General features: G+C 29.5%; 2 protein-coding genes across 2 annotated transcripts in view; one reads left to right on the top strand and one right to left on the bottom strand.

Annotated features, from left to right (window-relative positions):
- The window catches only part of LOC113378024 (male-specific lethal 3 homolog), a gene marked incomplete at its 3' end in the record, with an annotated part of 161,052 nt that extends 147,153 nt beyond the window's left edge, over window positions 1–13,899 (top strand). Inside the window, 7 exon segments of the mRNA XM_026618522.1 lie at window positions 6,132–6,326; window positions 6,914–7,092; window positions 7,167–7,342; window positions 9,134–9,297; window positions 9,481–9,611; window positions 9,706–9,876; window positions 13,403–13,899. Coding sequence (XP_026474307.1) covers window positions 6,225–6,326; window positions 6,914–7,092; window positions 7,167–7,342; window positions 9,134–9,297; window positions 9,481–9,611; window positions 9,706–9,876; window positions 13,403–13,808 — 1,329 coding nt within the window. The 5' untranslated portion in view covers window positions 6,132–6,224.
- On the bottom strand, window positions 2,857–4,081 carry LOC113378528 (transmembrane protein 43 homolog). Its single transcript, XM_026619069.1, is given in 3 exon segments — window positions 2,857–3,040; window positions 3,073–3,165; window positions 3,167–4,081. Coding segments are annotated over 3 exon segments (1,107 nt in total). The 5' UTR covers window positions 3,997–4,081.
- Window positions 13,900–14,189: the final 290 nt, after the last annotated feature.

The raw sequence follows: 14,189 nt of genomic DNA, 5'->3' as shown, positions 1-14,189 counted from the left end.
AGAGTCCTTTTTTCATATGATTTTATTTTGCACGTAAATAAAGTCTTTTTCTCATCAGCATTTTTATTTGGTCGTCAGTAGAGTCCCTTTTGTCTTTCATTTCAGTTTGCTTGCCAGTAGAGTCCCTCCTTTTGTTTTTTTATTATTGTTTGCTCGTCAGTAGAGTCCTTTCACTTAATTTTTATTTTAGTTTGCTCGTCAATAGAGTCCATTTCCACTCGAAATTTTTATTTTCTCGTAACATATTGATGAAACGAGTCTTGGTAGAGTTTCTTTTCTATTTTAATACAGTTTGTTCGTCAGTAGAGAGTACAGTTTGTCTCTAATTTTAGTTTGTTGTCGGCGGAGTCTCTTTTCTTTTTTATTTTAATTTAACCAAAAGAAACTCTACTGACAAACAAACTGTAACATTGTAAATAAAACTGAAATTAGAGGGAGAAAGTGGCGTAATTTTGAAGTTAAAAAAAGACTCTACTGACGAGCAAATTGTAATTCGACTTGATAAAGAAACGATAAAGCGTGTTGTGAGTTTTTGTCTATTATTCAAATTCAATACAAAACAATAATATTCAAATTCAAGTTTAATTTTCTCGTCAGTAGAGTCTCTTTTTCATTTTTCTCGGCTCCAAGTTAAATTGCTTGATTTTTTCCTTTTCTATTAACATTCTTACTGCTCTTTAGTAGGGTCCTTTTGAATAATTTTGTAAAGTTCAAGATAAATTTGCTCGTCAGTAGAGTTTCTCTTCTATTCACATTAGTTTTCGCTTTACTAGAGTTCAGTTTTTTTTACTACGTTTTTATTTAGTTGGCAGTAGAGTCGATTTTATTTCAACGTTTTTCAACAACTCAATTTTAAATTTAAGCTTAATTTTTGAATGTTATTTTTAAGTTTAATTTTTTCGTCAGTAGTGTCCCTTTTAGTGTTCATCCGTTTTAGTTCGCTTGTCAGTAGAGTCCCTTTTGATTCATATTTTTAGTTTGCTTGTAAGTACAGTCCCTTTTTATAAGGGATGATAGAGACTCTCTACTGGCTAAATGAAATAAAATGTAAAGAGGCTCTACTGAAGAGCAAACTAAAAATGATAATGGAAAATGGATTGGAAGTTCGCTCGTCAGTAGAGTTCTTTTGTATTAACATTGCTTTTCAGTAGAGTTCCTTTTTTATTGACACTTTTAGTTTGCTTGTTAGTAGAGATCTTTTTTCTTCTATTTCAGTTTGCTCTTCAGTAGAGTCCTTTTTTATCTTTGTTCATCAGTAGAATCTTTTTATTGGGTCAAATTTTCAGTTTGCCCGTCCCATTTTTATTGCGGATTGCACGCCAGTAGAGTCGCTTTTTGTCTCTTATTTCAATTTGCTCGTCAGTAAAGTACATTTTAAAATTAACATTTTTATTTATCTGCAAGTAGTTTCATGTCCTCTTTTAACATTATAATTTACTTGTCTTTAGAGTCTTTTTCTATTTTGTCATTTAATTCGGTTTGCTCGTCAGTAAAGTCCTTTTTGTCTCCTATTTCAGTTTGCTCGTCAGTAGAGTCCCGTTTTGTTTTACATTTTAGTTTGATCATCAGTACAGTCTCTTTTTATTTTAAAAACATTTTTATTTGATCGTCAATACAGTCCCTATTTCTATTGAAATTTTTATTTACTCTTCAGCAGAGTCCCTTTTTCTATTATCTTTAGTTTGCTCATAGGTACAGTCCATTTTTTTATATTCTCTATTTTTACTCGTTAGTAGAGCCCCTTCTATTTTTAGTTTTAGTTTTAGTTTTTTTGTCAATAGTGTTCCTTTTTTATTTTAAAAACATTATTTGCTCGTCAGTACAGTCTCTTTTAGAGATCAAAATTTTAATTTACTCATCAGTAGAGTCCGTTATGTCTTTTATTTTAATATCTTTGTTAGTAGAATTTTTATTCTCTTTTATTTTTGGTTTGCTCGTCAGTATAGTCCCTTTTATTTTTATGTTAGTCTGCTCGTCAGTAGAGTCCATTTTTTCATATTCTCTCTGTTCACTCGTTAATAGTGTTCTTTCTGTCTCTTATTTTAATTTGCTTGTCTGTAGAGTCCCTTTTGTCTCTTATTTCAATAACCTCGTTAGTAGAATCTTTATTCTTTTATTTTTAGTTTGCTTGTCAGTAGAGTCCCTTTTTTCTGTAAGTTTTCATATAACTAACAATAAATAAATAAAAAACACTTTATAAATAAATTAACTAACTAATTTTATTAACTAGAACACAATATGTACAAATCACACAAATACAGTATGTATGTCATTGAACTGCTCCTGAACGACTTGACCGATTTTGATGAAACTTTTTGTAATTTGTCTAAGAGTATTTACAGATGGTTTTAATATATATATATATATATATATATATATATATATATATATATATATTAGGGTGGTCCTTAAAATGGTCATTCTCGAATTTCCTTGCTCCCAGGGGCTCAAATGGTTCCAAATAGATAAAAAACAATTCTCTGAAAGTTTTAGCTCTTAATATTAACGTTTAGATAGAGCGCAATTCAATCAAAGTTTTGTATAGGAATAGCATGGAAAAATTTTCAAAAATTTTAAAAATGCTTTTTAGATGTAATTTAATGAACAAATAAATGAATAAAACTCATTCATTTGTCGCTAAGTTATACCTAAAGCATTTTTTTTAAATTTTCAAAATTTTTTCCATGCTCTTTCCATACAAACTTTGATTGAATTGCGCTCTATCTAAACGTTAATATTAAGAGCTAAAACTTTCAGAGAATTGTTTTTTATCAATTTGGAACCATTTGAGCCCCTGGGAGCAAGGAAATTCGAAAATGACCTTTTTAAGGACCACCCTAATATATATATATATATTCACATCCTATGATAATTATTCCCTTGATAAGCATTATACAAAGCAACAGCATAATAAAAAAACGGAGACACAGAAGCGGCAGCCAAACTGGCCCCCATAACGGGCCTGTGACAAACCCAAGCCAGGGCCGTAATCAGCAAAGCCCCCGACAAACTTAAAGTCAAACTCGCCGACACCGGAGACCTTTCGGTAATAATATATACAAATTCCTGTACCTTTCCAAAAACAAATTAATCAAATTCATTAAACACGTCGTGGAACAGAATAATAGGAACCAACCGGCTGCACGGAAGCCCCAGGTCTCTAGTAATTTCTGAGTGTTCTTTGGTGAAGGCTTGTTGTATAGAAAGGTCTCCGGGGAATAGTAGAAGGACTTCTAAGCCGTTTGAGGTTTTGAAGGGTTTTATTTCGTTATTGACTTGTTGCCCGATGATAGTATAAACGTCTCCGGATAAACCAGCGTATGAGAATTGTATCCGTATATCCCCGATTTCAGGGTAAAATATGTTAAAACAATGGTAGTACATACCGGAGTGTAGTTTGATATCAGGGCGCTCCGGTCTTTCATCCGATGTAACCTCTACAAACTTATTAAACTTATTTTTGGCAACATCCCCTAATTGTAAAGCCCCGATTTTAACATGCTCAGACACATATATATGCGTCTTAACCGGGAAGTCTTTAGGGTTAACATGCGTGGACCTAAAATAAAACTGATCTGAATCTACTATCCTATCACGCCATTCTTTATTATAATAATAATCAGTATCGACTCTGGACATGACAGTGTCTTCGCCCTGTGCATGTTCGATTTTCTCCTCGATCCATTGGTACATTTGTACACGTCTTTTGAGTTTAACAGCAGAGACTTCGATGTTGTAATCGGGTTCTGTAAGAGGCTCGTTTATTTGTAAAGGACCTGATAAGTGTACTAAGTCGCCTTCGAATTCCCATAGAGGTATGGGGCCTTTGTCGTTTAAAGTCACACAGGCATTTAGGGCGTCTTCTAAGGATTTTGCGACTTTTACAGCACGGCCTTCGTTCCAGATAATAATAAAAGTCCCAGCTAAACTGATGATGATACCAAAAATGTATATTACCCAGTTTCTTTTGAATTCTGTGACAAATTGAGATTCCATTGTAAAAGTGAGGTTATGTTTAGGTAAATTACTTATTTTTCACTACGTATGTTAAAATGTGTTGCATAAGTATTTGTACTTGGTTTTAAACATAAACTGCGACATTTTTTGTGTATATATATGTATATATATTTATATTTATAACATTAAAATTATTTGTACTTTGTTATGACAGAAGCGACTAAAATACTCTTGACTAGTGCTAAATTTTACCACCAGATGATACCCCTATTTACTCTTTAACAATTAATAAAGAAATTGCACAATTCAGTATGATTTACAATTAAAACTAGGTGTAAGTGGTATTTTGCCTTATGGCAAGTTGCATGTACTTCTCGATATGTATTTGAATCGACTTAATGGCTCTTAAAATTTTGAAATCGGTGCAATCAATTTGACACAAATTTTTGCTCTCTTGCACACACGCATTCACTAATTTTGGTCTCAAACGATTCAGAACGACGACAAGCATCGAGATATACAATTAGCAAGTAGAATTTTTTAGCAAAAACAATAAAAAAAGTTGTTTATTTTACAAGCGGCATGTTTGACAGTTCTTCTAAACTACCGTGGCGCCATCTTACGGCGAACCTTTGTACTAAACTTGGACAACGCACAAAATTTTTGCAAATTTAAAGCAGTTTTACGCAATTTTAACATAAAAATTAAATATTTTCAACCTTACAAACAATTTTATAATATTTACAAAACATTTACATTACTTATAGTATACTGTTATCACAAATATATCATTTATCTTCATTTATACAAGTTTAGCGAATTCAAATTAATTTTGTTCTAAGAGTTTCAAATTGTTATATACAGATTTGTGAATAATTTTATTAGCTTTGTAATGATATACAATACTATATACATGTTTGAACAAATAATTAACAAAATCGAGTAAAATGTTCAGACATTCAGACATCTCAGTTCATAACATTTCGAAATTTAAACAATTCTTTCAATATAATTTTGTTCTAAGAGTTTCAAATTGTTATATGCAGATTTGTAAATAATTTTATTAGCTTTTTAATGATATATAATGGTATATACATGTTTGAACAAATTATTAACAAAATTCAGACATTTCAGTTTATCACATTTCGAAATTTAAACAATTCTTTCAATATAATTTTGTTCCAAGAGTTTCAAATTGTTATACACTGATTTGTAGTTAATTTTATTAGCTTTCCAATGATATAAAATAATAATAACGTTTAAATAAATAATTAAGGAAATTTGTCGGAATGTAAAAAGTGACACAAGCAGACATCTTAGTTTACCAAAAATGACGTCAGTATTCGATTATAAAGTTGAAATATGTTTTTTAATATAATTTTGTTCTAAACGTTTTAACTTGTTATATACAGATTTGTAGATAATTTTATTAACTTTCTACTGATATATAATAATATATACATGTCTAAACAAATTATTAAGAAAATTTAACGAAATTTAAAAATGTAACCTAGAAATCTACCAAAGGCTGATAATTATGTAGATACTAAATTTTACTGATAAATCGTATTTAATTTTGTTTGAAAAGTTTTTCAACGCTATATACATATTTGTAGATAATTTTATCAGTTTTCTAATGATATATAATAATATATACATATTTGAACAAGTTATTAACAAAATCGATCTAATAATATGTAACCCATGGTTGATAACTACAAAGTAAATTTTTATTTTTACAGATTTTTTTTTAAATTTCGTTCGATTTAAATTATTAAACCTTAAATACAGATTTGTAGACGCGTTTTTAATGATGCATATCACTAATGATAATATATATATAATATTATAATAATAATATCATATTATGATACTTTGATAATATTAATATTTAAATTAATTTGTTAGAGAAATGTTTTTGAATCGAGCGCCACATTTGACAGTTCTCCTGTACTACCGTGGCGCCATCTTACGGCGAACATTTGCACTAAAATTGGACGTCGTACAAAATTTTGAAAATTTAAAGTGTTTTTACGCAATTTTAACACAATATCAAATTAATTTCAACAATACAAACAAATTTTCTAATATTCACCACACATTTACATTACTTATACCATATTTTTATCACAAATATATCTTTTATCTTTTATCAATTATTCCAACCTTTACAGCGTCCATGTTAGCGCGCAATTGTTCTTCAATGCCGAAAAATAACAACAAAAACAAGAAGTCAATTTTGCAAACTGTTTTATTAATTTATAATAATGGTGTCTACAAGAGGCGTTAAATATAAATTTGGGGAAGGCGAAAAGGTTTTGTGTTACGAGCCGGATCCGACAAAGGCTAAAGTTTTATACGACTCGAAGGTAAATACGCAAAATGTCAAAGACAAATTTGAGGTTATGTCTGTTTGTGTTTTGATATAAATTTACATCAAAATGTAGTTAATATAAAGTATTGACTTGTTTTTGTAGTAGCTTGTTTAATTTAGGAGTTTTTCTAGTTTGGGTTGAGTATAAATTCTATGTAAATCATCAATTTATGTTTTGGTAGAAGTATGCAGTGTCTTCGATGTGTTCAAAGTGTTCGAAGAGTTTTTGAGAATTCATTTAGTTGATTTCATGTAAAAATGTATTTGTTACATAGTTTTTATATTAAACAAGAACTGCATAATGCTAATTATACGTTTGTTACTAAAAATGTGACTATTTAAAGTTATGTCAAAGAGATGTGCAGTCGACTTTTGAAATTATTTCTTACAAATTGTATAAATATTTTACAATTACATATATATATATATATATATATATATATATATATATATTAAATTTAATATATTCACTCAACATATATAACCTTTAATTTGTCACAATTAAAATATTTTAATTATGATTCACTCATATTTTATTTTGTGTATTTCAATAATTTATCAGAGATTTTTTTCCTCTTTTAGGTATTGGAGGTTGTAGAAAACAAAGATAAGCGAGGACGTAAATCAATCGAGTACCTGATCCATTTCCAAGGATGGAACTCATCCTGGGATCGTTGTGTGGGAGAAGATTATGTCCTAAAAGACACCGAAGAGAATCGGCAGCTTCAGAGAGATCTGGCTGCTAAATCACAATTACAAATGTAAGTAGAAAAATAATAAGTAATATATTATCATTTATGTATCGATTGCTATAAGTTATATTATTTCTTTCTAGTGGGGCTTATTTGTACAGAAGATGCAGGAACAAAAGATCTCGCAAACTCAGTGACCGTATCAATGATAGTATAGGCTCTGGTGGAAAAACAAGGAGAGCTGGATCTTCCGAAGACGGGAGCTCGTGTTCTACAACTGGTCAGAGGGATATTGATACTGATGATACACAACAAGAAGGTAATATATTAGTCAGTGGCATTATTTATACTAATGGGGCCCATGGCATCGTGCTTTAAGGCAAATTGCTGGAACTTCCCGTACCTAAGATTGTTTTTTTTTTTAAAAGATTAAAATTTTTTAAAAAAAATTGCTCTGAAAAAATTAGATTTTTGAGAAACAATAAATTTTTGACAAAGTTTACTTTTTTTTGAAAAAAAAAAAAGAATTTTTGAAGAAAAATTTATTTTGAAATATTTTGGAAATTCAGAACATTTTTTCAAAGCAATCGTACTGCTTTAACTGCATAAAGGTGAAATATCGAAGCGCGTAAGCGCCGCGTCGCTGTCTTACGCATAAGTATTGATACGGAACCCATAGGAATGTTAACAAAATGTATACTTATTGTTAAAATCTCTATAAAATATCTGATAATTTGATGTGCATATGTCTAATGATCATTTTTGACCGACAAATTTTCATTAGATCTTCGAAACCGCTAGACCTGCCCTCATGAAAATTTGATCAGTTCTTCATTTTGTTAATACAAGTAAAATGTTTTTTTGAATTATTAAAATCGGACGCTCCGTTCTATTAAAAACTGAGGTACCGTTTGTGGCACTTTTTGCCCCGCATCTTCGGAACGGCTAGACCTGCCTTCGTCAAAAACTAATCAGCACGTCTCCTTATCAACACGAATCGAATGTTTTTTGAATTATTCAAATCGCTTCATCCGTGTTCCCGAAATCGTCGACGAAAATTTGTATCCGAACACACACACACAAACACGCACACACACACACACACATACATCCATTGTTTCTAAGGTATGCCAAAATGTTCAGAAGGTTTTGAAACGTGAAGATATATAAAAATTTACATTTTCGATTTTTTTTGCGATTAATATAACTTGCCCTACGGGAAGTTAATAATGAGAATAAATTTAAGACGAGCCATTATAAAAAGAAATAAGAGAAATGAATTATTTTGCAATCTCTTCTTTAGCATTTATTTATTTATTGTATTTAGCTAAATATAATAAAAAATATTTGGTAAATGTTGCAAATTCAAAGTTGAAACAAGTTTTTCTACATTTTTGTTGGAGCTTTCTATCGATATACAATCATATATAAATAGATAGGTAGATACTTTATTTAAATTCAATATTTACAATTTACGTCAATACAATTATTATTTTTATCACAATATTATAATATAACTATAGTAATATCAGTGATATTAATGAACAACTCAAGATTAACCTAATGACAATTAATAATTAACTTAGATATAATATATTATTTATAAATACTATAGTATATAAATACTATAATAATATAGTATTTTGTTCAACGTTTTCGTGCAGTAATTCTGTTTTTGCTAATAACTTTATTATTTTTGTAATGATATATAATAACATATATTCGTTACGATAACGGTCTTCAATTATAAAGTTTAAACAATACTTTAAATTGGAATTGTTAAATTCCAAAATTTCCTAGATTTTTAGATAATTTTATTGGCTTTCTAATAAAATAATTCATGACATTGAATATATCTTTGAGAATTAGTAAAATCAAATATTGTGAAATCTTCAATCACGATCTCAACTGTAGTTAATATTAAAACTTGAGCATTTATTTTCTTTTACCAAGTAAAACTTTTTTTAGTATTAATTTAATATTTAAGATAATTTATAACAGCGCAAGAAAGATAACGGGCTATCGCCAGCTTCTTACGATTTCAAACATTTTTAGAAGTTTATTTAAAAAATTGAGTGTTAATTTCAAATGTAATATTTCTTTTTTTCAGATGGTGATAGTGAAACATGTAGCAGTCTCGACAATGCAGATTTAGCAGACGAAGAACGAGCTCATATCGATCTGGGTGATATTTTAAGGTCGCATTTGGATAGGGATTTTGAGAAAGTTAAACAGGAGAATAAATTACATTGTTTACCTGTCAACCCAAATGTCGTAAGTGAAAAAATGACTCATATATATATATATATATATATATATATATATATATATATATATATATATATATATATATATATATATATATATATATATATATATATATATATATATATATATATATATATGTATATATATATATATATATATATATTAAATATTTATTTATTTATTTTTTAGGTGACAATTCTAGAAAATTATGTTAAACATTATGCACTACAACAATTAACAATGAGCCAAAATGAACCGACGAGAGGCAGAAAGACGAGTCCGGTTAAAAGATTTAGGGATTTGGATAAAGTCTGTCGAAAGTAAGTACATATATGAATATTATAATTATAATTATATATATATATATATATATATATATATATTTTATTAACAATTGTCAATTTTTTATTTCAGTTTAAATATTTGCAAAGAAGTCTGCGATGGTTTAAGAATATACTTCGATTTTACCCTAAAGGATCATCTATTATATTTATCTGAAGTCGATCAGTTGAATGAATATCTTACAGGGGACAAAGTTAAAATAGAAATCGATGAAAGTGTTGTTAAACAAGAGGAGATTGAAATGTAAGTATTTTGAATTTAATTTATAAGGATAGTTATCATTGCAACTGTTTATTAGAGTATATTTGTTTATACTTTGTACTATTTTTAGTAATAGTGATACTATATTGACTAGTTTAAAGCATTTATTTATTGTATTTAGCTAAATATAAAAAAAATATTTGGTAAATGTTGCGAATTCACAGTTTAACAATATTTTTCTACATAATTTTGTTTGAGCTTCCTACTGATAAACAATAATATTTACTTATAAATATATTTGAAATTTGAAATTTAAATTTCAACGGTCGTTTCAAACGCGCGAACTTCACACTCTAAGTATTTTGCGAAGACTTTCCGTGCAGTAATTTTCTTTTTGTGAATAACTTCATTCATAATAATATAGACATATGTTCATTACGACACGGTGTTCAATTATTAAATTTAAGCAATCCTTCAAATAATATTCTGTTCTAAGAGTTTTGAATTGTTATATACAGATTTTTAGTTAATTTTATTATCTCTCTAATGAAATATAATAATATATTTGTATTAAAACAAATTTAAACAATATAAACGTAAATATATAAAAATGCATCTGAATAAAAAAACAACTCCTTATAACTAAATGTTCAACTTCAAAGTTTAAACAATTCTTTAAATGTAATTTTGTTTTAAATTTAAAGTTTGAATTGTTATATATAGATTTTTAGATAATTTTATAAGCTTTCTAAGGATATATAATAATATATACACGTTTAAACAATATTAATTTATTATTATAAATTTGAAATTTGAATTTTAAATCTCAACGGTCGTTTCAAACGCGCGAACTTCACACTCGAAGTATTTTGTTCAATTCTTTCGTGCAGTAATTCTGTTTTTGCTAATAACTTCATTATTTTTCATATAATAATATATATTCTATGTTTTTGGTTATCAAACCATTTTCATGTCCTTTTCCTATTTTTTTTACTTTGTTACTTCTTAATTAGCTCGCCAGTAGAGTTTTTTTTTCTTAGAGCTTTGAACTTGCTCGTCAGCAGAGTCTTTTTGCTAATTAGTTCGCTCGTCAGTATTATTTTATCTAAAGTATTACTTTTTGATTTGCTCGTTAGTAGATTTTTTCCGCTTCTAGATTTTAGTTTGTTTGTCCTATTTTATGTTTTCTAGATTTTAATTTGCTCGTCTTTAGAGTCCTTTATGAAAATGAACAGTTACTTGAGCGGCTCAAGCTTACTTATTGAAATGTTTTTAATTTGAAAAGAAACCAAAAAAAAAGACTCTACTTACAAACAAACTGAATATCAATTTCTGAAACTAAAACTGAAAAGGATTCTACTGACGAGCTAACAGTAAAAATGAGATAAAAAGAGACTTTACAAACGAGCAAATAAAAAAAAGATATGAAAGAGGACTGCACTGACGATCAAATTAGAAAAATTAAACAAGAGGGACTCTACTGACGAGCAAAACAGAAAAATGAGATAAAATGGAACTCTACTGACGTGCAAATAGGAAAAACGATATATTATAAAAGGGACTCTACTCTACTGACAAGCAAACTGCAGAACCGGTATAAGAAGGGACTCTACTGACGAAAAAATAAGAAAAATGAGGTAAAAAAGGGACTCTACTGACGAGAGAATTAGAAAAACGAGATACAAAAGGGACACTACTGATGAGAATATTAGTAATATGAGATAAAAAGGGACTGTACTTAAGAACAAATCAGAAAAATTTGATAAAATCAGACAGTACTGACGAGCAAATTAAAACAATGAGATAAAAAGGGACTCTACTGATGAGCAAATTAGAAAAATGTGATAATCGGGACTGTACAGACGAGCAAATTAGGAAAACGAGATAAAAACGGACTCTACTGACGAGCAAATGTGAAAAATAAGTTAAAAAGGACTGTACTGACGAAAAATTTTGAAAAATGAGGTAAGAAAGGACTCTACTTACGGGCAAAATGCAATAACGAGATGAAGACACTCTACTGACGAGCAAACTGCAGAAAGGATAAAAAGAGATTCTACTAACGGTTAAACAGCAGAAATCAAAAAAAGGAACTCTACTGATTATTCAACTGCAGAAACGATATGAAAAGGGACTTTACTGACGAGTAAACTGAAAAAAAAACGAGATAAAAGGGACTCTACTGACGAGCAAATTAGAAAAATGAGATAAAAGGGACTCTACTGACGACCAACCGAGGAAAATAAGATAAAAGGAGACTCTACTGACTACCAAACTACAGAAACCGAGATATAAAGGGACTCTACTGACTAGCAAATAAGAAAAACGATATAAAAAGGGACTCGACTGACGACCAAACTAAAAAAACATGTTGATCTACTGACAAGCAAACTACAGAAACGGTATAGTACTCTTTTTATTATCTTTAAAATTACATGGACATAACACACAACTAAGTCATCCTTAACCAACTACTAACTAACTAACTAACCAAAGGATATTAATCCTGGTAAAGGTGTAAAAACTAAAAAATAGCAAAAGAAAAAGTAAATTAAGTTAAATAAAGCAATTTTACAAAGTATGAATTATATACTTTTATATATTTTGTATTACTCTGCTGATGAATATTTTTGATAAAATACCAGATCAAGGTTGTTCACAGTGTTATCTGTGTGTAATGTAAAACATGCACCAATGGAACTTAAATTATGCATTAGTTGAATAATGTAGAAAATAGTGTTACCAGGTTGTGCAATATCTATTTCAAAATCGTCAGGATTGCCTGATGTAACAATAATACTTTAAATGATATTATAACTAATTGATAGATATAATATTTAATTTCACATAAAGCCATTTTTATTGCTTATTAACTTCCCGAAGGAGAAGTTTATGTTTTTATCAAAAAATTCGATTCGCTAATTTTATGTTTTCTCGACGTTTCAAGCCATTCTGAATCGAATGAGACCAAATTAAAGGAAAAAGTATGTGTGTTTTAAATGTTGTTGGCATCAATTTAACTTAAATTAAATTATTTATACTCTGGTTCAAAGATAATCAAGAAGTTTTTAATGCGCCAGTAATTGTCTTTGTAACCAAGAAACCTCTGGACTATTTACGACTACAACGCAGAACCAGCCATAAAAACTTAATTAATCCTAAATGAACGACACATTTTAAATACGTGCGTAAACAAAAGTGTTACAAAATAACTTTTGCTTCAATTTAATCAAAAACACAACGACTATTTCATACCACGAACACAAAGTTCTCATTGTGCTTAAAAATCTTAAACAATACATTCTGAATGAAGAAAATTCAACAAATAATATATGCTATTTGTTTTCAATAAGTCTTCAATTAAAAACAAGCTTGTTTTATTTTAATTTAATATTTATTTCTTAATAATTTATAGAATAAAAAATTATTGTGAAAGACAGATCAAATTGCTTATTCTAAAATTTAGAATCTAAAGGATTAATTAAGTGATTATTTACACATTTCGAGAAGTTCTTGCAACTTGCCTTAAGGCTAAATACGCTTTCAACTAACTATTTTTCTTCCCCAGCCACCAAGAACAAGAACCACAACCAGAATACAAACCCATAACATCCCTATCTCTCCCAGACTCACCCAGCGACATACCCATGTTCGCGCACCTCTCAGCCGAGACCACAATCGTCATCCCCGAGAGCGAGATCGTCACCTTGACCAATACGACGGCACCCATCACCAGATCGGTGACCAATCAGCAGTCGAGCAACACGAGCACTGTCAACGTCCTCACGACGACTCCGACGAGCAGCACAGGTGGCGGCAGTAGTTTGCTGAACGAACCGCGGAGACTGAGGAGCCATAAATTGGAGCTGGTGCAGGAGATGGCGGTTGAAAGTGGTATTAATAATAGTGGTGGTAATAGTGGTGGTAATAGTGGTGGTAATGGTGGTGGAGTTGTGGTGCAGTTGGAGGAGTAGGAGGAGCAGGAGGTTGTCCTATGCAGGTTGATGCAGCAGGTGGTGCAGGGAAGATTGAGGGGCAGGGTGCTAAGGAGGAGCAAGCTTTAAGGTAAATTGGTAGATGTAATTTGTTTTTTTCACATTCAAACTTATTTGAAATAATTAGCAATACATTCGTCTGAGTGAAAATGTGTTAAAAGAAAAGCATTCTTTATTAATTAGGAAGCGCTCATTAATCACGAGATCGCCATTTTAAGGATTTTTAAAAGTCACACTGAAAAAGATGCAACTGTATAACTCATTTTTGAGATACTTTTATAAGTTTAAAAAAATTAGTTTTATTATTAGTGATAGTTTTTTAAACTCAAAAACTAGTATGATGATAATTTAGTCATTTTT

This window comes from Ctenocephalides felis, unplaced genomic scaffold (genome assembly GCF_003426905.1).
Source record: "Ctenocephalides felis isolate EL2017-DRISC unplaced genomic scaffold, ASM342690v1 CF-g0.4_SCAFFOLD_01886, whole genome shotgun sequence".
In the NCBI taxonomy this organism is placed as follows: domain Eukaryota; kingdom Metazoa; phylum Arthropoda; class Insecta; order Siphonaptera; family Pulicidae; genus Ctenocephalides; species Ctenocephalides felis.
The sequence above is the reverse complement of the archived record's forward strand: the minus strand, read 5'-3'. Positions and strand labels throughout refer to the sequence as shown.